This window comes from Falco punctatus, assembly GCF_963210335.1.
Source record: "Falco punctatus genome assembly, chromosome: 1".
NCBI lineage: Eukaryota > Metazoa > Chordata > Aves > Falconiformes > Falconidae > Falco > Falco punctatus.
In genome coordinates, this window is record NC_137580.1 from 95,935,721 (window position 1) to 95,961,685 (window position 25,965).

At 37.5% G+C, this 25,965-nt stretch overlaps 1 protein-coding gene across 4 annotated transcripts in view; it reads left to right on the top strand.

Moving 5' to 3' along the window:
* The window catches only part of ATP2A2 (ATPase sarcoplasmic/endoplasmic reticulum Ca2+ transporting 2), a 48,232-nt gene that overhangs the window by 13,200 nt on the left and 9,067 nt on the right, over nt 1–25,965 (top strand). For all 4 annotated transcript variants that reach the window (XR_013924598.1, XM_080370007.1, XM_080370009.1 and 1 more), the window contains 11 exons: nt 11,183–11,263; nt 13,131–13,216; nt 14,142–14,606; nt 17,333–17,421; nt 20,811–20,913; nt 21,440–21,571; nt 21,663–21,785; nt 21,986–22,204; nt 23,453–23,788; nt 24,065–24,285; nt 25,351–25,553. Coding sequence is in view for 3 of the 4 variants with exons in the window: in XM_080370007.1 (XP_080226133.1) it covers nt 11,183–11,263; nt 13,131–13,216; nt 14,142–14,606; nt 17,333–17,421; nt 20,811–20,913; nt 21,440–21,571; nt 21,663–21,785; nt 21,986–22,204; nt 23,453–23,788; nt 24,065–24,285; nt 25,351–25,553 (2,058 nt within the window). In the remaining variant the exon portion in view is untranslated. The remainder of the gene's footprint in view (nt 1–11,182; nt 11,264–13,130; nt 13,217–14,141; nt 14,607–17,332; nt 17,422–20,810; nt 20,914–21,439; nt 21,572–21,662; nt 21,786–21,985; nt 22,205–23,452; nt 23,789–24,064; nt 24,286–25,350; nt 25,554–25,965) is intronic.

Genomic DNA, 25,965 nt, shown 5'->3' on the forward strand with positions numbered 1-25,965 from the left:
TATACTTACAGCTAGAACTCCTTCATCTTGCTGACTGTGCCATACCAATAACTCTCTCTCAACTGGATTTGTCAGTGACTTTAATGTTTCCTATTCCTTCCCAGATAAAACTAGGTGGTTCTTGTTAAGTGTCAGGAGTGATTGCGTACTCGTATTTTGTAGGTCATTATCAACTGTTAACTGAGTGATTGGCCCTTTGGGAACAATTAAGGGTGTACATCAAACTTTCTTTCCACTGGTGTCACTTTGCTTTTAGAGGTGGTAGCTGTCTCAAGAGGAGATAAATATATACCCTTAAACTTGACTATCCTTCTATTTTAATTAGCAGGCAGAGAGAGTATGCGCTCAAAATGAAGTTGGTGTTGGCCGTCTGCCCAGCTTTCATTCCTTAAGAAACTTTAACATTCATTGAGCCCTGTCTCATGCCTCCGTTTTGTGCATAGGATGATTCTGCTACAGCAGCCCTGGCTAGGGTTAATTCGAGTGTGAATCTCATGAAGGCTGAAGCTAGTTTCCTCTTAGCATCTGTTGGTGAAGACCAAGTACAACTACAAAGTGCTGATAGGTGAAGTAAAGGGTGAATTACGATACCTTGTCACTTACTCTGTTGTTTTGACTCACTATTGCTCCACTGTACAGTCAAATCTGTGAGCTCTGCAATGAGATTCTGTTTCAGCAGCTGACATTTTCTGTGTCTTTTTGAGGCAAACAACTGTATAATGTTACAGACTGTGCAGTAAATGTCTAGTCCAAATCTTTATCCTGTTTTTAAATGTCAGTAATAGAATGGTAGTTTTGCAAGTAGTGGGTTGTGGGTTTTGGCACTTTAAAGCAGTATTGGTAGAACTGATGACTGTATTTTGTACTGGTCTGGGTTTTTTCACTAAGGAAAAATGCTGGATTTTGCTGCTCTGCCAGGTGTCTATAGCACATCATTTTCTGCTTATTTCTTTGCTATTTTGGAAGAGGCAGAGATTGCATTTTCATCTTACAGAAAAAGACAAAGCTAAATTTGTACGTAAACCAGTTGGGATATATGTGAGCTTTTACTTAGCTGTATATTGTCAGCGTCAATAAAATCAGTTATTGGTGCCATGTCTTTTAAAGGCCAATGTTTGAAGGAGAGAAATGAATTGGAAATAAACTGCTGATTAGCATACATGGAACACTAGGTTGTCTTAACAAACATGGTATCCTATTTTTCATAGGGTGACTATTGCATTATTTAAAATCTGCTTGTAGAACAGTGTGTGATAGTCCAACACGTGTAGAACCGATTTTTTTTTTTAAGAGTAAACTTAAAAATTTGTATGCTTATGTAGAGAAAAATTACCCAACCTTATGACTGTCCTTTAAGATACGTGGTCTAGCTTGGTGACTGACTGTAGAAGCTCATACAGATTAAAATACTCACTTAAACTGGTGGGTCAAACAGTCCCAAGCTAGTCTTAAGCCAAGCATTCATCATTTTTCTTACGTTGGTAAGTAAAATCAGCTGCAGCTTCAAGAGAAGGTGATTAAGACATGTGGATGTTTAATACAGCCTTAAGTGCTTCTGTGTAATACAAACCGAAACAACAAATTCTAACTTGTAGCTAGACAATGATGAAATTTTAATTGTAATCAAACCCAGAAAAGCTACTGAGCAAGTAAAGAGCAATACACTATGTACCAGTGTTAGTGTCAAGACCTGGAGGTGAGAGAGACTGTGTGCATGCCTGTGCCTCAAGTGTAGGAGTTCTGCGATGGCCTTTGACATGGTGTTTGCAAAAAGATGACCATGTAGGGAAGTGACAGAGCACTTCATACTGGGAGACATGTCTGGGTATGGAATTCTAGGCAAAGTGCCAATGACATTTGTGTGTCCAGGCAAATCTCTTTCAACTGAGTGGCATAAATAACCAGGTGATGGGTTTCTCCCCTATGCTGATATCTAATTTGGAACAACTTTCTACAGGTCTTCCATTACAAAATAGTTGTATTTAATGCTCTAACAGCTTTGTTAATTTGAAGTAGCTATGTTGGTCTGACAGTGATAACTCTTTGGTAGATTAGTATTGTAGTTCTGGGTAAGTGGGGGAATAATTTGCCTCTTCACACTGTGAGAGTTCCCTGAGAGTAGCATTGAACCATTTTCAAAATAAATTGGTATTTTCAATATTTTGAACCCATTAAAGATAACCTGGTAGGCTTAGCCTAACCCAAAGACAGTGCAATATTGGTTTATACTATTACTTTTTATTGTGGCTCCTTAAGCTGTTTGCAGAGTTTGACTGCGTTCATTATGTTTGCATTCAGGTTGCCTCATAGCCTTCTAGAACAAAGCTCCTGGAAGACTTTTTTTTTTAATTGATTGCCAACAGCAGAAACAGATGGTGGTTTATTTGACTTGAAGTAATAGGGGGGAAACTGCAGGTCCGCATTGTCGCCTTGCAGTGAATATGGAGTAACACGAATTAGATTATCGCTCAAGTGGTAGATAACCTGCTGTCTTGTGTGTCTCTTGGGGATCCGTGTGCATGAAATACTGCAGAACGCTTGAGCAGTTACTGGTCCTTAGGCCTAATAGCTAACAAATTCGACATAAATGCCGTGCTCAAATGTTGCAGGTGTACTAGCAGACACTGTAGTCTGTATTTGTTCAGACTGTGCAGATGTGAATTTCTGAACTGTCTATGTTAGGAAGTTGTTGTTCTGTGTCCACTTAAGCAGAGATGTTGGAAAATAAACTGTATAACCAACTGGAACGTGTAGGGGGATGTATGCCTTAAACTTGCTTGCAGACCTCTGGTGGGCATAGTTCTCGGAACTGTAGTGTGTAAGGGTTACTAAGCTACACTGTTTGTGTCTTAAAATTGATGAACTGAAAAAAATCCAGATGCTGTCCTCAGATGGCTTTTCAGTTTGACTTGTCTTGAAATGGATTATTGTGCTGCTATGAAAGCTTAAGTTTGTTGGAGGATGCACTCTAAATTTGTAACTAGTGGCTATCTTAATAGATTAAAGATGTTCTTCCTTTCAGTTGAGTTTTTGTTTGCCTTGGTTAAAGTAACATGTTAAAGTAACAACTTAAAACAGCATGGCATTAGTTCTTACAAGTTCTGTATAAAGTCTAGTTGATATCAGTGTGTCAGACTGGCTGTGAATATTTTTAAAGAAGCATATCTGGGAACAGAAATTAGCTTTGTTCACTTCTGTTGTATTAGCCTGTCTAAAATGTTCTATTTTAGATACAGCGTATCTGAGTTTCTGTAATGTAATAAATGAATGTTCATTAGTTGTAATCTGTAAGTGACCAAACTGGAGTCACAATAAGTTCCTCTTTCCCTGAAGTCCTGAATGATGGTTCTTGTCTTCCGTTGTTATACCTGTAAGTACTCAACAGCTTAACAATACACACAGAGTTCTCAGAATCTGTTGTTTGTTAAATTAGTGTGTATTTCAGAAGACTTAGTTTTAAGTTTTTACTTGGCATAATAAAGTATGCAGAACTACATTTTGAGGCTTTTAATTCTAACTGTAGAGCACTTTAAGACTCTTCCTAAAGCTTAGATACCATTATAATCAAGGAAAGATAAATTCTGAGGTGAAGAAGATTGGGAAGGAAGATTCTTAATGTGAATTATGTCAAACTCCAGTGTGGTTATGAAGAACCATGGGTTCTCCCTGGTAGTATAAGCAACAAACATTTGCATTGCAGATCTTACTCCAAAACGTCTGGGTCCTTGTGTCTGTGTTTCAATTCTGGTTATTAGAAAAGTTTCTCAGACTCGGTGCTAGAGATGCAGGTTTACTTTTCGAAAAGTATTGAGGTTGGAAACAAATAATGAAAAGGATTGAGTAAGACTTAAGGCTGGAATGGTGACCTGCTGGGGGCTATCCTAAAAGCATGCTGCTGAGAGCATCTCTTGTGGAAAAAAACTTGACTGCAAGCTGTGTTGTGGCTGTTGGTTGGTTGTTGTTTTTTTTTCTCCCTTACCTAGTGCAAATTGTCAGGTTTGGCTTTTAAAGGTCAAGCATATATTTTGCTTTTTCCATAAAGTACTGCTTTTGAACCAGAAAAAAATATGGAGGTAAGATCAGCAGTTAATAAATACACATACGAGTACTGCATAAGTCTGTTAGCTTCAGTGAGCATTTTAGCTGTTAAACTCTTTTAACACACCCAAGGCAGTTTTGAGATAACCAGATGCAGTCCAAACTCTGTTCAGTACTCCACTGAAGTCTGGAATTACGTGAGGTTCAAGTCAGGGCACAGCCTGAACTTGTGTTGCTTTCAATACACATTGGAAAACTTACAAAACACATCTCCAATTTTTTTCCCCAATTCTTGTAGCATTTTCCTCCAGAGTTGCCAAGCTGTTAAGTAAAAATAGTGAAACTAATTCTTAATTGTTTGAATTCAGAACATATCAGACGTTCTATACTCTGATTAGAACCGGTACTGCAATGGGGTTTTATTATAAGCACAAAGAGTACTGAACAAAATGCTTGAACATCAAGATAATATTGTGTTAATACCATTTCACCCTGGCAAAGCAAGCATTTTTAAGGCTGAAGAAAACTTACCCTTGGAGCTGTGCTGCACTTCCAGAATTCTTACTTTTTTTTTCTTGTGTTAACCCACATGCAGCCTAACTTGGAAAAAGGACTTCAGCTCTGGTGTGAAGATGTAATTGTTCTCTACCTGAACAGCAATGAAGTTTAACTTACCAGTTAGATGGAGGCGATCACAAGAGTTTCAATCTAGGAGATGCTGATAGAAATAGATCCACTGATTACAAGCTAAAGCTAGACAAATTGAGAATAGAAATAAGTGCAGATTTACAGGCTGGGTACTCATCCATTGGCACATCTTACTTAATGTTCTGGTGCCCTCTTCAGAGAGAATGACACTTAAAAGTATGTTTTCACAGAACAAAAAGAAAGTAGGAATAATTCAAGTCTTGATACACTGTGTTAAACAGTACATAACTTTTCTCAATATAACCCTCTGTTCTGACCCTAAAATATTTTGCTCCCAGAAAGCTAAACTTTTTGTGTTCGTTTGGTTTTTGTTGATGAATGCGGTATGTATGTGTTTTGTTTGAAGTTTAACTTCTACCTCTAACAGTTCTTGGGTTAGAATAATCACACTGCGCAATAAGCTCTTTGAATATTTTCTGTGTGTCCAGGCTGAAGAGCAGCATATGATAGAGAAGGCTATTTCAGAATGTTGTCTGATACGTAGCATGCATCATAAATGCAAAGAATGAATGTGTTCAAATGTGTTCTGTCATCTTGGCAGTAAAAGGAAATGCTGTTTTATTACTATGGTTAAAACTGAGTGGGCCAGTGCTGTTAAAATTTTTCTTGTTGGAAAATAAATCTGTCATACTGGTTTGGAGTGGAAGCTCAAGACTTGAAGTATGTCTCATAGTCTTTTGGTTTTGACAATTTGACACTCTTGGCCTAGTATGAAAGCATAGATGGACTTAATCTTCCTGTTTTGTAGAGCTTCTGATTTTTGGTAGCATTTTATTATACCCTGTTCAGGAAGTGTTAAATACTTAATTTTTCTTCCGTTGCGCTCATGCTGAGGAAGTTTAATATTAAAACCAATTGTGTTGCAGCAGCTGTACTTCTAAATAGAAGCAGTTTGTTCTGTTTAGGTGTAAGTTTTAACTGTTCCTGTCCCCCCCAGCAGAAACAATACTTGGCTCTGGTTGATTAAAGTATGTAGCATCTCATATGTGCTATTTTAAGACTACTTATTTCAATTCTTAAACCTTGAAGTGATACCCATACCTCATGTAGGAAGGTTCAGTTGCCTCAGTTTATTGGTAAATATTCACACAATGGTGTGTCCCCTCATTCAGAGGATAAGAAATTATTTTTGGGCGAGAGGACTTCAAAATAACTGACTCTTCAAGAGGCTAAGGCTCTCATTAGGGAAAGTGGTTTAAATAACTGTACCCATAATTATATGTAATGTTGAGACAGTTAAAGAAAATAGTTGCTAACGCAGTGTTTTTTGGCAGAAGAATTAATACTTATTCCTCTTCCCTTTTGATGCTAAAACCCTATGCATAATGTATATTGAATCAGAGATGTTTTAATAGCTGTGTGGTAGGTTGTATCTGCTGAATTTGATAGTATTTCTACTGTAGCCTGATGAAATTGGAGCATCCTAATAAAGCAGGAGACAGACCATACTGTCTTAAAAAATCAAAATAGATGGAATGTGTCAAAATGAACCTTAATCTGTTAAGACACTTAGAAGGGGGCAAAACAACACAATGTAACATTTGTGGAGCTTTTTTGTCTATTTGGCCTTTTATGGAAATTGGGAGGAACATCTTGTCTTTCAGGAACTGTTGTTTGTGTTCCCAAATTGTTCAACTGGAGGTTGAAATAGTATCCCAGTTCTTCAGAATTTGCCTTAAAAGAAGTTACAAAATCAGACAACAGTGGCAGAATAGTTCAGAGCTGTACTGATGATCTTTATTACAAAAGTCCAGTTCCGACCCCAGCCTGCTGATAGCAGATAGAGGTTGACATTAACTTTGGTTAATGATAAGCATAAATAAGAAAGTATCAAGTGCATGTTGTATATGAACAGCCATTCTGACTTCTATGGGAAAAATTACTCATTTACTTTGATCACTTAGATGGGCTTCTTGCAAACAGATCACCCGTTATTGCAACACATTACATTTGTTACTGTAACACAGTTTACAATAACAATTTTTGTTACACATTAACATAAAAAAGAAGCAAAACTTTTCACTTGTTTATAATGTACTGGTCTGTAAACCTCCTCTTAGCAAGTCTTCAGTTGTGGGAGGGATCAGAGGCTGTTAACAGAGCTCATACCAGTGTTCAAAGTACATATTTAAAGCAGTAGTTTTGTTTGGAGGACTTTTATATATCACAGTAGTTCTCAAGGGTAACGTTAATGCTGCTTCCTGAGCCTACCGTCACCAACAATTTTAATTAGAAGATCTAGACTATCACTTGAGACTTTGAAAGATAAGTGTAGGTCTGTTGTAGTATAAAGTTCTTTGTTGATACCCAGATGTAGCTAAAAATATAACAGCGACTGAGATCCATGCAGCTTTAATAGTTTATTTTCCATCTAGCTTTGTTGTTCATAGCTTATGTGCCCCATCATGTCCGCTCATCTTCCTGGGCACCTTAAACCACTGGCTGATGTAGCCTGCAACACGCTAGTAGTGCCTTTGGGCTGTAGAGTTCTCCCAGTGTGTGTCTCAAACCATATTCGGACAGAATTCTGAAGTTAAATGTTTAGTATTACTGCTGCCTTGGAAAGTGGTAAAGTAAAATATCGGTGCTCAAATGAGATACCGGGGTAACGAGTTGATAATTGCAGTCTTCAGACTCGGTCACCACAAGAGTATTAAATCAGGACTTGCATTGCTTGATATATTCCATATTTGAAGTAGGTTTGGAGACTTGAATCATGTTCTCTTACAAGGCATCTTTGCAAATCAAATAGGGCAGTCTGTATGCTGGATTGTCCTTGAAGGATTTTTGTTAACGAGGAAGCCCTTTCCTGGGGAACTGCAGTCATTTCTGCAAATGCACGTTTTATGTGCTCTGATAGGGTTGTACTGTACTTAAACATATGTACGTGACTGTACATATAGAGTAGAAATTGACCTATAACATTGCCACAACATTGGGAGGAGTAAGGTAAGGTGGGGAGCTTTGAACTAGGGAAGAAAGGCTAGAGTGTTAGGTGTAGTGAGTGGGAATCTTGGCAAGATAACACTGCTAGTTAGATAGGTAGCTGAAGAACACAGTATTTTCAGATATTAAATTGTCCATGTTTTCAGTGAAGGAATATGGGTTATTTAAAACAATTGCCATAAACTTTAAATTCATATCGCAACCAAGTACCACTCCAGTTTATATCAAGGCATGGAAATTGTCAATTGTTTGCTTTGGTACAGGCTCGTGCTCAGTTAAGTAAAACAGATTTATTTAATTTCTCCCCACCCCACCCCCCTTACAGGGACCAGACTCTTTTTAAACAGATTCGTAGAGTCATAGAATGGTTTGAGTTGGAAGAGACCTTAAAGACCATCTAGTTCTGTCCCCCCTGTCATGGGCAGGGACACCTTCCACTAGACCAGATTCCGTTATTGCGTGCTGAAGCTCAGTATTAAAATTCCAAAATAGTATTCTGTACGTGAGTAAAAAGGTTCTGTGAATAAAGCTGTAATGATCTGAACCAAACCCTAATTTTGCTCTTATTATAATAAAATTAGCAGTAAATTTTATATTTATAAGGGCTGTTTTAATCAGTAATTAAGTATTTGGCTACACCATGCTTCAAGAACATGTACCTGAGCAGCTTTGAAAGCAGCTTACTTGATTTCTTCAGTTCTTCAGAGTTCTTGTAGAAATCAAGTGACTGTTTAATCTTAAACACTTTGGTTAAAATCATGGATGAAATCACTTATGCAACTGACTTGCTATTTTAGATTTAAAACTGTGGGATTATATCCATGTACTGTAGCAGCAGCCCTGTACTGAGCAACGCAAATACATACTCACCTTTCTAAATTCTTGTTTTTCAAGCCTTGTGTAATACTTATACTGGTTCGGTGGACTGAAATGCAATTGAATTTTAAAAGCCTCCCCCAAAACCCTCCCAATTTTTTTCCCGTGTTGAAGTATGTGGAAAAAACCCTTCTTGTAGATGAGATGAGCACTGAACTGCTCACTAAAAACTTCCTGTGGGTTCCGATCTAGCACAGAATGATTTCCTATCTATATTCAGTTTCAGTTATGCTCATGAAAGTATATTCAAGACTATAAATGACTTAGTGTCATAGCTGTTATTTTGCAAAGAGCAGCTTAAAATAGTTCTGTAATTGATCCTGATACACAGCTTTCCTGCCTATTGGAAATGCCTCAGATATTTTACTACAGCGTTCTCAAATGGAGATAGTGAGTGAACAAAGTGCCTTATCTTAAATTGTTGAGAAATCTATTATGATACTGCAGCTTTAGAAGTTTTAACACTTCAGTTCTGGTGATTCATGCAATTGATAATGATAGTAGTTCTCATGAAAATACCGATGCTCGAATGCCAGTAGTCTACTAGAACAGGGGTCTTTCCTAATACTTCAGATCTTGCATGACGTTTGAGTTTGGACAACTTAAGAGTTGTTCAGAAGTAGGTTGGAAAATTACTTGTAAACTTTGCCATATGTTACTTGAATATTTTAAGATTATTTTTTTAACAGCTTCTTTTTTAGGGAGTGATTAAGTCTTTAGCAGTGTTGTCAAATGTGGCAGTGTATTTGAGTTGGCTATAGTTTTCCAGCTGCTTTAAGTACTTTGAAAATGTCTGTGCAGATTGACAGGCGTTACACCACGTTGCACTGAGGTATTAGCCTGTTGTTCAGTGATATCTGAAAACCAGCTGCTACTCTTTGTCTGCATATAAACCTCCTCCCGACATCAGGAGAGCATATGAATAGTTTTGCCATTTTTGGCCTAGGTCACTGTTTGTCTAATGCTATTTTCTCTTGCTGCTCAAGGGCATTGTGGCTTAAATCAGTTTTCGCAGGCTATAATACAAAAAGGGAATTTGTGGCTATTTATTGGATCTCTTCATATACATATGCTTACAAAAATAAACGTCTAAGTCTACAAACAAAAGCAAGCAATCTTTTGCTGGTTTTAATGGTTGGTATTTCCTTGACCTTACAGAAAGTCATGTGGTGCAAGTTTACTTAAGGTTTGAAGTAGCACTTAATTCTCCTCTTCAGCATTTTGTTCCATAGTTTTCCTGTGTGAGTGGTTGGATCTTCTGAGGCTGTAACACCACTGCAGAGTTATCCATGGTATTAGTTGTTAATGTGCATTGTTGCTGTTAGTTGCATAAGCAGTTCCTGCAGGAATTGCAGCTTGTTTTGATTTTACTGCAGGGACACAGACTCTGTCTACTGAGAACATCAGCTCTTTTTAGCTAGTTATTCTCCCTTCTTTTGTTTCTTTGTATTATTTTATAATGAAAAAGAAGCTGACAGTTGAATACTTGCAGTGCTGAATCACATTAGAAATGTTGGATTTTGTGCGTTCATTAGCAATATTGACATGCAGAATGTAGAAACACCCCCCCATGAGTCAGAAACGTGACTCATTAATATGCTTTAGCAAGTTAATTTGCATGCAGCCATTTATTTGCAGTCACAAAATGGTGGAGCTTTAGTTTTTTTTCTTAAAAGCTAGATAAGAGAAGTTAGGAAGGGAGAATAATTAATTCTAGGATGATAAGAGGTGCTTAAACCAGCCACAGAGCTCTGGCAACTGACTTTGTTACTCTGCCATCTTTAAGAGTGCTGTTAGCTTCTTGTGTTGTCTGCTGCCTTGGGGTCTCAGACACTTGCTAGTGGAGTTTTTTTGTTGATTTGTGGGTTTTAAATTTTTTTTTTCCCTCCAGTGTTGTCTTCTGCAAAGTAGAAATATATGTGACAAGTTAAATGCAGCATAGAAAAACACAGAGCTCTGTGAAAATTTTAACTGGGTATGGATTGTGGGATATTTAATAGAGTAGCATTACTGAAAAAATATAGCTGGTGTTTCAGAGTTGGAAGTCAACTTCACATCATACATCTGTCAGTATTCAAAGTACAACATTAAAGTGGCAGATTTGCAGAAGCAGGTTATTCTTACAATTGGTGCCAAAGAAAAGGAAAATACAACTTCTTTTAGTATCTAAATAAATAAATGTGATAACATTCTGATCTTTGGAGAGCAGAGGACTGACTTCGGGCATAGAGAAAACAACCTGAAGACTTTCTGGGACCAGTTTTTCTGAAAACAAAACTCTATTTGTTTTAGCTATGGGTATATACTGAAATTGCGCTTTCTCGTGGTAATGCTTTGCTTTTAAGTGGTCACGATCCAGTGATTTACGACTTCTTTCTTTGAGGTTAGGTAAGGGTAGAGGTCTTTAAGGCAAATCTAAATTGCTGAAGTATATTGGATACTCAGAAAATTGGAGTATTGCAAACCACAAAAGCACTAATAAGCTGTTAGTAATCTTATGCATCTGAACAGTTACTGGAAAATTGTTTTCCTGGCTGATAGAGGTAATGGTATGCTTGGTTAGAAATCTCTCAAATAACAAAATTCTAACTTTGTCTTTTTCATTTCTTTGCAGTTGGAGACAAGGTTCCTGCTGATATAAGAATTACTTCTATCAAATCTACAACTCTAAGGGTAGACCAGTCAATTCTCACAGGTATAGTTTCTGTGAATTTTGGATAATTATGTGCATAATTGAAAGTGCCTTTTCACTGTTTGTTTGGAATTATCCATTAGAAGCAAGCCTGTAGCTATTCAAGTGCTGTGTTGCATTCAAGTGCAGTAAATTTCTGATCTAGTAACTTAAATCTGAGAGTGGCTAAATGTTGCTTCATCATCGACTTTACACGTTCACTTCAGCGGGATGAGCATTCTTGCGGAGACTTGTAATGCTTTTTCTGTCTTTCTTCTTTCCTTTCACCCCAGCCCAGGCCAAGACACACACTGGTAACTTGTGGGAAACTAAAATGAAAAAAAAAAAGAATTTCTATTCTAGTTCATTCAGTTTTCTAGGTTTGAACATCTTGTCACTGCTCAAGTATGAAAGTATGGAGATTGTAACTAAATGTCTTCTGTGACAGTTACCCATTTTTTCTCACGAGAGCGCAGAACTTCTGAAATACAGGCAGCCTTTAAAATGCTGTTTCCAGAGACTCAGTACACTGAAGCCTTATTTGCTGAAATTCTGTGAAGGCACATTCATGTGTTTTCTGGTACCGGTTCTCAAGTGTAGGAGCTATATTTAGAGCACTTTTCAGATTTGTTGAACACAAAACAAAGTAGCAGTACTTCTGAATATAGGAAAGAAGCTAGGAATCAGCCAAGCATGCTATAACATTTTTTTCTCAGCTGGAACACGAAGATCTGTCTGCCTGTTTTGGTAGCATAGATTAATGTTAACTAACCTTGGATTTTAAACTAGTAAAGTATTAATAAAGAAACCTGGTTTTGATCCTTAAATCTGTCTTGAAACAGGCCCCAAGGTTTCTCAGTACAGATCCTGAATTGTACAGAACTGTTTAAGCTTACTTATGTTTAGCATACAAAAGTGTAGGCGCTCTGTGTTTGTCAAGCTATCAGAACTGACATAAGTAGAAGAAATAATCTACCAGAAGCCTATATAAAGGGAGTAATTCCTTGCCTTTGTTTAAATAACAGCTTGTTTGTTTTTTTTTTTTTTTTAAAGAAAACCTTCTGTTTTCAGACTACTTTAAGTTGATGCTTAAGTCTCCTAACTAATAATGCAGGACTGAAGTCTTAAGATGCTATTTAAGACAGCTTTTATAAGTAGGAAACTTTGGCACTCTACAGCTTAGAAAAAGTAGTTTCACTCTGTGACTGAAGCCAAGAGCACTACCTCGTGAAATCTGATGTAGTAAATAACATCTGTTTTTTGTAGAAAAAGAAACCTTTCTTACCTGTGTGACATCTTATAGAAATAGATACATCTGAGGTCTTTATGGAAGAGTTCTCTGAAGACTTCCAGCTGAAGGAGTTAACTAACAGATGGCTGCATGACACTTAATTTCTTATTTCTTTTTTTTTAAGGTCTGCCAGTGTAACTGTGATGTATACCATCACAGATGTGTAACTGTGCTAACATCTTAATTATTTAAATAAGAACATACCTCTTGCAGTGCATAGAGAACTGAAATGCTTGGTACTGCATGCAAAGCTCACAAAATATCTTAATTCATGCGGTAGATCTTGCTGCGTTAAAAGGAGTGGAGTACCAGCTGCTTACTTTTCTTGTTCCTTGGTGTATGCTTCATTAATTCTAACTATATAAAATTTTCACTTAAATTCCTTCCTATTTTCATTAAAAACCAGCCGTTCTGTTGTTTGGGGTTTTTTTAAGTCAGCTGAAATATTTCCTGTTTCACTTCAGAAATTAAATAAAATCATTTGAGGAAAAGAACTTTATCTAAAAAAACTTTAGGACTAAGGATTACAACTTTTTGGTTCCCTACAGGACTTAAGATAATATATGTATATCTTCTTAAGACTTACTATCTTTATCGTAGGTGAATCTGTGTCTGTTATTAAGCACACTGACCCTGTGCCTGATCCTCGTGCTGTAAACCAAGACAAGAAGAACATGCTTTTTTCTGTGAGTTAGTTGTTTCTAAATTTTCAAAACTTTTATAAGATAATAATGAAGCTGATAAACAAAAATGTGCAGAACTTCAGTTGTTCAGGTAAAAACTGTATGACTTCTTTGCCGTATTCTCTATACGCATCTGTATGTGTGTGTCCATGTACATCGAACTAAATGAATTAAAAGTTAGAAGAAACTTGTAATAAAAGCTGTCCTTAGGAAAGATGCTTGTTGAAACCAGTTTATGTGAGGAAACTGATTTTTGTCCTTAGCCAGAAAGTCTTGAAGGCTAGAGCACTTTTAAAGTGCTTCTGCACTGCTTTTCTAAAGTAATAGTCCTTAAGACTGATAAGAATGCCCACACAAATTGCAGTATTGTGAGGGAAAAGATGAGAACTGGCTTTCTATATAGGAATGAAACAGTTCAGATTTGTTTAAAGGAAGCATTGAATGACTTTCAGATAACAAAATAAAACTTCTTTTATTGTTGGTAGGCTCCTTGTAGAAAATTCAACTGTTCTTATATTAAGTAGGTTTACAAAGGGAGCCCCAGAGAGCACCTCTATTACATTAAAACTGGCAAAATACAATCCTCATAAAAAAGAAAGGAAAGCACACTTAAGATTCGCAGTTGAAATACATACTCCTTACTCATCAGCTGGATTTGACTGTGTTGCTTGTAATGGATCAATACCGATTCATTTTGAGCCTATTTTGTAAGCAAAAATTCTGCACTGGCATATTCCCTTACAGGTACTGGGGCAATGTCATTCTCTTCCTCTTTACCTTTTCCTGTGTCATAGCTGAAACACAGTCTGGACTCACATAAGGTGTTTTTTGGTGGTTTTGTGTTTTTTAAATTAAACAAAACTCACCACCAAAACCTGTTTATAGATTGACCACAAGTTTTCTCTTTCCATTTCTTTATTTACATTAGGGTACTAATATTGCTGCTGGTAAAGCTATGGGAGTGGTTATTGCAACAGGAGTAAACACTGAAATTGGAAAAATTCGTGATGAGATGGTGGCTACCGAACAAGAGAGAACCCCACTCCAACAGAAACTGGATGAGTTTGGAGAGCAGCTGTCTAAAGTCATCTCCCTTATCTGCATCGCTGTTTGGATAATAAACATTGGTCACTTCAATGATCCGGTTCATGGTGGCTCCTGGATTCGAGGTGCTATCTATTACTTTAAAATTGCCGTTGCTCTTGCTGTTGCTGCTATTCCTGAGGGTCTGCCTGCTGTCATTACCACCTGCTTGGCTCTTGGAACACGGAGAATGGCCAAGAAGAACGCTATTGTTAGAAGTCTTCCTTCTGTGGAAACCTTGGGTTGCACGTCAGTTATTTGTTCTGACAAGACTGGTACTCTGACCACGAATCAGATGTCAGTCTGCAGGGTATGTTGAACTAGCTTCTTCCCTTTTTCTTCTCAGCCACTCTGAATAGCCAGCATTGCTTGAATTCTTTCGATTGTGAGTCTTTTGGTTCTCATATCGTCAAAATCTTGCTTTATTTTCCTAAGATAAGCTTCCACTTTTAATTCAGTTTTCCACTGTGTAGTGTTTAAGGCTTTTATCTCTTCCCTTATTTAGTCATGGCCAAAAATAGCTGTTCCCGCACTTGATGGGAGAGAAAGTTGTTTGCAAACAGTTTTCCATTGACTTGTCTGTAAGCCTTTCTGTCTACTGGTAGTTATTTAGTATGATTTATCCTGTTTCAGAAAGGTAGCATAGTTACACTGTAGAATCAGGATGTATGTAAGTGTAAAATCCTTGCCTCTTTCATTTAGCAAGATGACCGGTGGAGAAACTTAGCAATGAGAAAAAAGATAGATGATTTACTACAGGAACTTGATTAATCCAAGGTATTTTCACTACTGAGTGGTTCCACCTTTATTTGGGTGTCTTCAGTAGGCTCCTACTGGTCTGATGTAGATCACTAGTGTTTTCAATGTGCCATATTGTATGACTAATCTGGCAACTTGGAGGTGCAGTTGACCTTGTCACCAGCATTCCCAGGGTCATCTTAAGTGTATGGTGTATTCTTAGGTAAGTGTAAGTTATGTGCCCCTCCTCCCTCCCCCCCCCCCCCATGTTCTTTCTGGTGTTGATTAATTTTGAGGCTCTTAACAGCTAGTTGGTTAATATAAGTTCAGTTGTCAGTTCTCTGTGCTTTCCATATACTTGATGTTCTCTGTAGGAATTTTCTGGAGAAAATGTTAAGTCCTTAATAACTGTAGATGTTCAGGGGCATAACAACTGTATGACATCAAATGTTCAGTCATTTCATTGGGTTCGAATTCCAAATGTGTAAATGTTGAGCACTGCATACCAGTGACAAAAGTTTGTAAGCCTTAAGCACTTCATTCTCATGTGATTGATGGCTCTTTCTTTCTAATTGGTGGTTGACTTGTTCTACTTCCTTAAGTATTGTAGTATTTATACCTAAGAGACACAAAGTAGCTGCTCATCAGTATTCTAGAGGAGGTTACTTGCAGTATGGTTGCATAACTGCCCTAGTCTTTGCAGGGATTTTTTAATCGTGCAGATGCCAAAAAGCAGAAGGCTTCCTGGTTAACTCATCATTTAAGTTGTGTTTATTTAAAAGCTCTAAATGCTTTACTCCTTATATTTAGAGGGCTAAATGTTTTAGATCTTGTGCAGTACAACCGACTTGGTTCCTAGTTAACCTCTGATGGCTAATTGCAAGATCCTGCAAAATGTAGCAAAATCCTAATAATATCTGTAAACAATACGCTTATTCTTGGTTTCACTCTAAGTAGAGAGGTTGCTTAGCTTTTGGAGAAGGCAGGTTTACAACAGTAATTTTACTTGTAGTTTCAGTCTGTGTTAAGTAGTAACTCCTGAGTGTCCAAAGGAGCCCTATACTAAAATGTTTGTCAGAAAATAATTTCTGTGCTTTAGGAGGAGACTTGAGGGATTCTTTTAATGTCCTGTGGTATCTCCCTCTGAGAACGCACTTATTCTGCTTTGTGGGCTTTTAATTGATCAGCTTGTCTAGCTTTTTGATTTTTAAAATGACTTTGAAGATTATAGGGTCTCCAGACATCGATGCAGCTCAGTTGGGAAACCTCATTATTAGGCTGTATCTTGTGAAGCTTTTTGCCTTAAATCATATGGCAGCACAATGAAGGTAAAGTAAGACATTGCTAAAACGTGGTATGGCAAAATGGCTTATACTAGCCAACAGATAAGAAGTTCCATTAAGATATACTATCAATTAGTAAGAAATTATTTTCTTCTCTACTAACACTCCAGCAAATCATAAGAGTATGACAGCTTCAGGCAGTCTGTTTTTTTATCTCCCATCTTCCCAGCAGCGGTTCTGCCTGCAGCTTGCCTAGAAGGGAAACAAAAACAAAGAAAAGACTTGAGATGCAGGTGTCTTGTGGGCTACAACTGCATCCTTCAAACTGGTGTCTGTATTTGAAAATAACACTTCAGCCTGTGCTGGAAGTGCACTTGAGCTGTCTGAATGGTTTTAAGCTACCAGTGTACTGGATGGTAAAGTGACTTATAACTAGAAAACCAGGAAAGGAAACACTTTCATGTAGTGGCTGGTATTAAGGGAAACTGGCCATAGTCTGGCTCTAGCCTAAAACCTTACCTCTTAGATCTAGAAGCTTCTTGTATTTGTAGATGCTTTTACTTTGGCAAGACTTGTCAGTTTCCAAGCTGCCCTACGCTGTTTTTGATTGGAATTGCAGTTTCAAGCATGTAAATGAGAATTAATTTATAAGTCTGAAGCCCAGGAAGAGCTTGGCTATAGTCAGGATTGTCAAGTGGATGTGCAAGTAGTCTTCACAGCTGAAATTAAGTGTACATAGTGTATGTGTTTTTCAATTCTTCCAATGTTTATGCCACAACTCAAGTTTTTTCAAATGAGATCTGTGAAGCAGAAGTGCTGGTTTCTGTATTTTGTGCTTCCATATAGGGAGCTGTTCAAACATACGTGGGATTGAAGTGCAGAGTATCCTATCTGGTTTTGTCTAGTTTCTTTATTCAACCCGAACTTGCCTCTTGTACCTGCTTGCTGAAGACCTGTTTAATAACTTGCATTAATTATTGTTCAAAGGTAGTAACGCTTCTAACTGTAATTTCAGATGTTTGTCCTGGACAGAGTAGAAGGAGATAGCTGTTCTCTGAATGAATTTACTGTAACTGGTTCAACGTATGCTCCCATGGGAGAAGTGTAAGTGTTCTGTTGAAGTTAAATATTTGTCTGTTTGTGCATTGACTGTTACTTTAGTCTTGAAAAGTGATGCATGTAATATTCAACAGTGATGAAAGCTCAGCCAGTGAGAATGCACACTGAAAGGCTAGAGAGGAAAAATAATAAAAAGTAAAACCAAGTTAAAATCTAGAAAAGTAAACCTTTGTGAAGCTTACTTAATACAGTCTCCAATATTGCAGTGTTCCTTTAATCTGAAAATAAATTAGGGGTAGGTTGAAAGGATTATTTTTTTTTTTTTTTTTAACTAAAATCTTACTGGGCCGAGATTAGCTTATCCCAGTGCTTCAAAATGAGTTTTACTTTTTTATTTAAAAAACCAGCATAAATCTGAACAGGTGAGCCTCTGTTAATCTGTAAGCTCAATATTTCCAATTCCCCTGCCTCAGAGAATGTAGATCTTTTTGTAAAGCATCTTACAGAGTTAATTCTTCAATTCAATTCACTGTAAATTCCTGCCCTCTGCCCTCACAGTTTGTTGGACTCTGTATCTGTACTTGAATAGATATGTGTTTGTCTCAGCTTTTGGTATTTGAGCTGATGTTAAACCCACTGCCTTAAGAAACGAATATGGTTTACTTTATCAGTTGCAAGTTTCTACTAGTGGGATAGGTTCATCTGACAACTTCAGGAATTTTTAGGGTTCTCTTTCTAGAAGGAGAGCGATCCTCTTTACTAGATTGTCACAACTCCTTGTACTTGGCCAGTCTTCTATGTCTTTCTAATCTTACCGCTTCAATTGTGTTTGCAGAATAGAATTCTACTGTGTATGAATTAGAATTAAGAACCAGTTACTGTAAACATTTCAGCCTTGTGGAGTTGTACATGCATGCCTCTGACTCCATGCAATCTTCACCAATCTCAGTAGTGATTATCTCAGTTCAATTTTCATAGCAATTAAGACCATGGTGTTCTCAGCAGCTGAAAAACTTAATCCCCCAATTCTCTTTTGTTTCAAAGCTAATTGCTGTCAAAAGCTTAAGCTTTTATTTCAGGAGACAGCATTTACTTAGGCAAGGTGACATTCTAGACCTTGTAAAGCATCCAACTATTATGCTTTAGCGGGTCTCGGATGAGCTCTAGATAAACAAAATAATAAAATATTATACTCAACATCTGTCACCATGCTATAAGACTGTCATCAATGTATGTAAATGTTCTATTTTACTTGCTGAAACTGGGGAAATGTGAACAAGCATGTTAATCGCACTGCATTCACGTACGTAAAGAACATTCTGTGAAAGGGAAATTACCACAGAAGGCTGTTACTGGAGCATGAGGAAACAAATAGCTAAGTTCCCAAACCTTCAAGGCTGATTTATTTCTGCGTTTGTGGACAGCCTTTTTTTTTTTTTTTTTTTTTTTTTTTTAAATCAGTGGCTTTGTAAGGATTTTTAAGTGAGGTGTCTGACTTTACCTTCGATTGCAAACTGCCACTGCAAAGTTTGGGGATGCTGAGGCCGTCTAGTCCATTGCACCACCCCCGAGCAGGACCTGTTCTAGTTCTACAAACTGTCCTGACAGATGTTTCTTTGTTGTGCTTAAATTCAGATACTGTTGTCTTCCACAGCTGTGTAGGCAGCCAACTCTTATTTCGTAACCATGAAGTGTTTTTGCAATAAATGAATAATTTTTCGTTCATTCTTAAAATATTTGATACATAACTTTCATCTGAGAGACATTCAGAATACAAAATGACAAATACTTTTTTAATTGAAAAAAACCCTAGAATTTCTTACTGACTAATTTCCCAGGGATATTAGGAGATTGTTGAACAGTTTCAGGTAGTTTTGCTGGGTTTCGGCACGCACGATGTGCATACTTACTTGCAAACTGAGGGCATAAAATTAACAACAATTAAGTACTGCGGCAAAAGTTAGCAGATTTCATTTTCATTTGACCTCAGATGAGTTCATCTTTAGCTAATAAAAAAGTGTGAAGTTCTAAGGAAAAAAAAAAACCAACAACCAAATCACCTTTATCCAGAACTGACCCCAGCAACTTGGACTCCAGTGCACTTGCCATTCTTCAGAAAATGTTGATAAGGAACACACAGGCAAGGGAAGAAAAAACAAAAAAAATACACACACACCCCCCCCCCCCCCAAAAAAAAAAAACCCAACAAAAAACCCAACAACCCTGGTATAACGAATTATGGATATTCAAGTGTGCTAGTTTTCAAGTTCAGAACAGGTGGAAACAGGAAGTATTGGCCATGATAGATGAGGTGACAAATCGAGAGGTGCTGGGAATTTTGAAGAGATGAGAGTTTAAAGCTACTGCTTGTGGCTGTAGAATTATATGCAAAATGAAACTTCAAAAAAATACTTGTTTTTTATAAGATGCATTTTGTTCACGTGCATACAACACTGGAATTTGTAGTACTACAAGAGACTGAACAAAAGCTTACATAATAGAACATGTCATAATTGATGTCATGAATTCTTAACAGAGTAGTGATCCATGTCTTTCTACCACCAGACCTTTTTTCCCCTCCTTGAGAGCTTTAATGAAAGATGTTATATACTAGTTATGTCTTGCTAATTTTGGTAGCGGGGGAAATAACATTATTGAACAGCCTTGGTTCTATTATGCTTACTCTAGAAGCATGCTAAATGTTCCAGAAAATTAATTTCATTTCCAAATGTGAAAGCAAAGAAGCTGCTTCTTATTTACGATGTCTAAATGGTGCATTGCTTTAGGAAAATGTACCCTTCCTCTTTCTGAAGACTTCAGATATTCATCATGTAGTATATATGACTACTAGAAAAGAGTATTTCTTCTGTAGTAGAACTTGTATTGTGAAATGGCTTAGCTTTTCATTGGCTTAGGAGGTTCACATACAGTAAAGATTAATTTTTAAGCAATTAAAGAGGCCAAATCTGCTTTTATGCCTGCCAAGTACATACATTTCATGCATGGCAGTAAATCTGGAGAATATGCAGTAAGGCTAAGGAAGCTGAACTCCTAAGGTATCCCAACAGTATCCCTCTCCTGCTTGGAGCTCCCCTCAAAGTCCTTTGTGTACTCTCAATACTGCTTTCATGTGCCTCTTCACTGAACTCCTCTCTTCTGTATGCCTGTCACTGGAGGAAATAAGGTTTTGTAATTAAAAGTAGTGATTTCATTAATAATCATGTCATTCTGATCATGACTCTCTGATCTAAACTTCAGAACTTACCTTTATCAAACCTGTTATTCTCAACAATTTCTAGTTCTGTAGTTCCGAGTCCATAACTAATAAGCATTGTACTAAATGGAAATACAGTAAAGGGATTAAAGAAGGGGAAAGGTGCAATGCTAATACTAAATAACTAACTCAAATCTCCCCCTTTTCTTCCTTTGGAAAGGCATAAAGATGACAAACTTATTAAATGTAGCCAGTATGATGGCCTTGTGGAACTTGCAACGATCTGTGCACTCTGTAATGATTCCTCTTTGGATTACAACGAAGTAAGTACATACCCTAGAACAGAGGAGAGTGTGAGAATGAGGATAAATATTTGTTCTCATCTGTCTATGTAATACCTTTCAGTGGTAAATCTCCTTCCTAGTCAAGGGTGAGAGTATTTAGGTTCTCCTTTAAGTATTAATTCTGGGAGTCACTTGTTTGTTGAGCACTGAGAAAATGAAAGCCAGGCACCAAGTGTAATCTGGAACTTGGAGATCCTGGTGTGTAGAATGCACTGCTACTTTCTTGCTTTATCTTGCTTTCTTAAGGTTGCCACATCTTGTACTGACTTAAATGCTTGATGATAAAGTACTGACATCCATCTCTGCTGGTCTTGAGAGTAAAGGCTTGAAATCTACAAATTATACTCTTCAAAGCTGCTTTTTTTAAGAACAGTTTTGCTCGTTTTGTAAGCCATAGTAATTCTTGTTAAGCTTTTTTTCCCATTGTGAAACTCGAACTTTTTTTTCTGGTAGGTTCCAGGTGAGGTTTAAACTCCTGTGTTTTTGTTTGCTTTGTTAACTAAAGGCTAAGGGAGTATATGAGAAAGTTGGTGAAGCCACAGAAACAGCGCTTACCTGCCTGGTTGAAAAGATGAATGTATTTGACACAGACTTGAAAGGACTTTCTAGAATTGAACGTGCAAATGCTTGCAACTCGGTCAGTACTCTTTTATCTGGAGTTCACTGGGGAGTGAGTTTTGTTGTATGTATTATCTAAATGCATTTTTATGCTATTGTTTTTTCATAAGGTGATAAAACAACTCATGAAGAAAGAATTCACTCTGGAATTCTCAAGAGACAGAAAGTCTATGTCTGTCTATTGTACACCGAACAAACCAAGCCGCACATCTATGAGTAAGATGTTTGTTAAGGTCAGTTCCTCACTTAAGAAAGTGTAGTTATGGAATGGCTGCAAAGGTAGCACAATATTAAAAAAAATTATCATGCAACTAAGCTGCACCTTGAAGATGAAAGAAAGACTTTAATTTGAGAAAATGTTGCAATGGGAAGGGACCTATTAAGCTAAGTTACTACTTTTTTTTTTTTTTTTTTTCCCCTTTGGACTCTGCAGGGTGCTCCTGAAGGTGTAATTGACAGATGCACACATGTCCGTGTTGGAAGTGCTAAAATACCGTTAACCTCAGGAATTAAGCAGAAAATAATGTCTGTTATTAGAGAATGGGGAACTGGTAGAGATACATTGCGTTGCTTGGCTCTGGCAACCCATGACAATCCACCCAGAAAAGAGGAAATGAATCTTGAGGACTCTTCAAATTTCATTAACTATGAGGTAAGTTTAGTAACAGATCCTTTTAATGCTTTTCCCACTTCCAAACTGGAGAACAGTGATTCTCCTTACGTTTGATTATTTTTTGAGAAAGTTACATCTGAGAATTTTATCTTTCTGGATATTTTTGATGTCAGACACAATAGTTAACCACGTGTGGAAGGAATGTTCAGTTTAAGAGGAGACTATGTGTGTCTTTGAAGAAACTCTGTTCTGGATGGCTGGTATATGTCTTGCTGCTTGGCTAAAAGTATAAGAAATCAGTTAAACAGCTAGCTGAAAATTGTATTATTTTTTGTATATATGTAAGGTCCTCAAGATCATAACATCTTAAACTGTTCTTGGAGACTGACTGGAAAGTATTCAAAATACTGCTTTGTGGTTTCAGCTGCAATGGGTTTTAGCTGGACATTGCTCAACTGTAAGAGCTCTTTGGGGATTTTGTGATGAAACATACCTGCCATTTTGTGCTCCTAAAAGTCAAGTTCACTTCCAGTCTCCATACTGTCAGCTGAAAAAGCTCAGTCCGTGATTATAATCATAGCTACTCTGTAATTTTCCGATGAAATCTGTATCTAGGATTTAGAGGGGGGTGGGAAAGGACAGCAGTTGCATGAGAGCTTTTGGCTTCTCCTCTGCACTCCTGGCACTGATGACAAAAAGGAAAGACTTGACTGCTTGCAGGTTGAATTTGCAAGGCTGACAAGCAGAGCATGTTTTAACTAAAAAATAAGCACGTTTGAAGCAAGATATGTTTGGAAAGGTAGGATCCCATTTCAAAGTGTGGCATACTCTGCAAATGAACTGTCCTCCCATATGATCATCATGTAGATGGTACCATGTAGCATTGATTCCAAAGCATTAAATTCTTATTTACCTTCTCTTGTTAACTTGCATATAGTTTTGTGACTTCAGTTCCTCTCCAGCTCTGAATTAAGTGTCAGAGCTAAAGTGCTGTGTAGACTTAGTATGGTGAAACAGGTAAGAAACTCTGAAGTAAGCTTTTCAGGAAAAAAGTACTTACCTGAGAGCAAGTAATTCATAATACATTGATTTTGACCAAATGGCAGGATAACAAAGGCCTCAGCGTCTTAATTGCCCAATGTAGAACCACAGAAATTGTGGACAACAAGTTAAACGTCACTGTGCTGAGAGATGATAACGTAGCATGCAAGCAAAACAATTGTTTGCTAATGTCAGATCAGAAGTCCGCAGGATCTTGCACTCAAACTTGGTGCTGTCTCGTTCCAGACCAATTTGACCTTTGTCGGCTGTGTGGGTATGCTGGATCCCCCAAGAATTGAAGTGGCATCATCTATAAAGCTGTGCAAACAAGCTGGTATTCGAGTTATTATGATTACTGGTGATAATAAAGGCACAGCAGTAGCTATTTGCCGTCGCATTGGTATCTTCGTGGAAGATGAAGATGTTTCTACGAAAGCCTTTACCGGTCGTGAATTTGATGAACTCTCACTCGCTGCCCAGAGAGATGCTTGCCACCATGCCCGTTGCTTTGCTCGTGTAGAGCCTTCCCACAAATCTAAAATCGTTGAGTTTCTTCAGTCTTTTGATGAGATTACAGCTATGGTAAGTTAATTGAACTTTTACTTGGTTTGAAAGGCACACGCTGTGTTCAAACCCAAATTATGCCTTTTCAGACTAATGCGTCTTTCAGTAAGACACTTGATTCCACATTTCCCTGAACTCAAAGCCTCAGAACAGTTCTGCACTTAAGTGATATATTATTTTATTTTTTTTTAAAGATCCAGACGCACACCCAGTACAAAATTCCTCTATGGTCCTGTATGTAAGTGCCCACCTGATGTTCTTTTCTTGCCCCACCGTACCCCCTTCTTTTTTTAGACTGGTGATGGTGTCAATGATGCCCCTGCATTGAAGAAAGCAGAAATTGGAATTGCTATGGGTTCTGGTACTGCAGTAGCTAAAACTGCTTCTGAAATGGTTTTAGCAGATGACAATTTCTCAACTATTGTAGCTGCTGTGGAAGAAGGACGTGCAATTTATAACAACATGAAACAGTTCATCCGTTACTTGATCTCCTCCAATGTTGGAGAAGTTGTCTGGTAGGTTTAAAATGTTTTTTTCTTTGAGCTGGAGTAGTGATGATGGAGACTTTTAGTTATGTATTTACTTCCAGTATTTCTGGCTAAAACCAGAGAAACAGGTTCTCCAGGTAATTGATCATTGTGATTGTGTGGAAATCTGCACACTTCTAGCCTAGTCTTTACTGGAGAATTTTAGCATAGCACAAGAGAGAGATATTGTATATAATTTTCTAGCTCAGTAGGTGGCTAAATGCTTTACAGTTATTTCTGCAGTTGGAATAATTTTCTGGAATAGGAAAATAAAAACTTTAATCAAATATTACAAGGTCTGGTATTTCAGATAGCTTAGTCACAGATATAACTTGGATGTTTGTTTAACCTCAAGTTACAGAAGAATGTGTCTTGTGTGTTAGGAAGGAATGGTGACGCAATGCCACAGAAGGCATTTCTGGTAACAGAATGTAAATACTAATCTTGTAACAGTTGCTTATATCAAAGCATACTTTCTCCCAGAGTGGAATATAACGCAGCAATTTTCTTGCCTTGTTTCTTGTGAACTTTAAAGCTGTCCTTCACATGGCTCTTGCTGCAGCCCCTGCTTCTGTTCTATTGATTCACTCAGGCTTGGAGCCCTGAAAGTTATGTGTTCATTTAATTTTTGCAGGGACTCATCTTGCAAGCAGTAATGTAGCTAAATGAAGCTTAGTCATTTGAGCTAAAATGCTATTGTGTCTGCAGAAGTTCTAGTGTCTTTTAGAAAATGGCTTGCAAGCCTTTATGCATGTATGTATATATTTACCTATACAGACAAGTAGAGTGGGGAAAAAACAAGGCTAAATCAGAGAAGTCTCAGTTCATGAAGTTACCAGAAGAAGATAATGCTTCAAAACTTACATGTCAATGGTTACAAGTGTTTGCTCTTTGATATGTTTCATTTTCTGAATGTGAATATTCAGCTTGCGATATTAAATGAATAATTCTCCATGAGAGAACAGAAGTGCTGCTACAGGCGTAGGCTTAAGTGTTAAAAGGACTGACTTACATGCACAAGAACAAGCTTATAACTGGTGGATTTTTTTATAGTATCTTCTTGACTGCTGCCCTTGGTTTTCCTGAAGCTCTAATTCCTGTCCAACTGTTATGGGTAAACCTTGTGACGGATGGTCTCCCTGCTACTGCGCTGGGCTTTAATCCTCCTGATCTTGATATCATGAATAAGCCACCACGCAACCCTAAAGAGCCACTGATCAGTGGATGGCTCTTCTTCCGTTACCTAGCTATTGGATGTAAGTAGTAATAGTGTCTTATTTTTAAGTAAACTTAGGCAAGTACAATCTTTTTTTTTGAGATCCGCTTGAAAGCAGTTTAATCTCCTCGTATGCTGGAATCTTGAAAGCTAGCAATAGACGTTCTGTGGAGCTGGTGTTCTTCCTTTATTTTGTTTCAAGATTCACACTTTGTTCTGCACGTTTGCAGGCAGTGCTGTGATCAGAACAGTGAAGTGGCGATTTTTATTTTTTCCATTGTTAGCAACTGTAGGCACCAAAAACCCTAGCCACATTAACACCAGTATGACATTCACCACTTTGTCAGAATCTTTTGATTTTTGACAGCTAGGAAACCATTAGAAATTTTATAACTGCATAGGACCTTCAGAATTGCCTGGTAGTGGGTGATGTTACAGTCCTCAAAAACGAG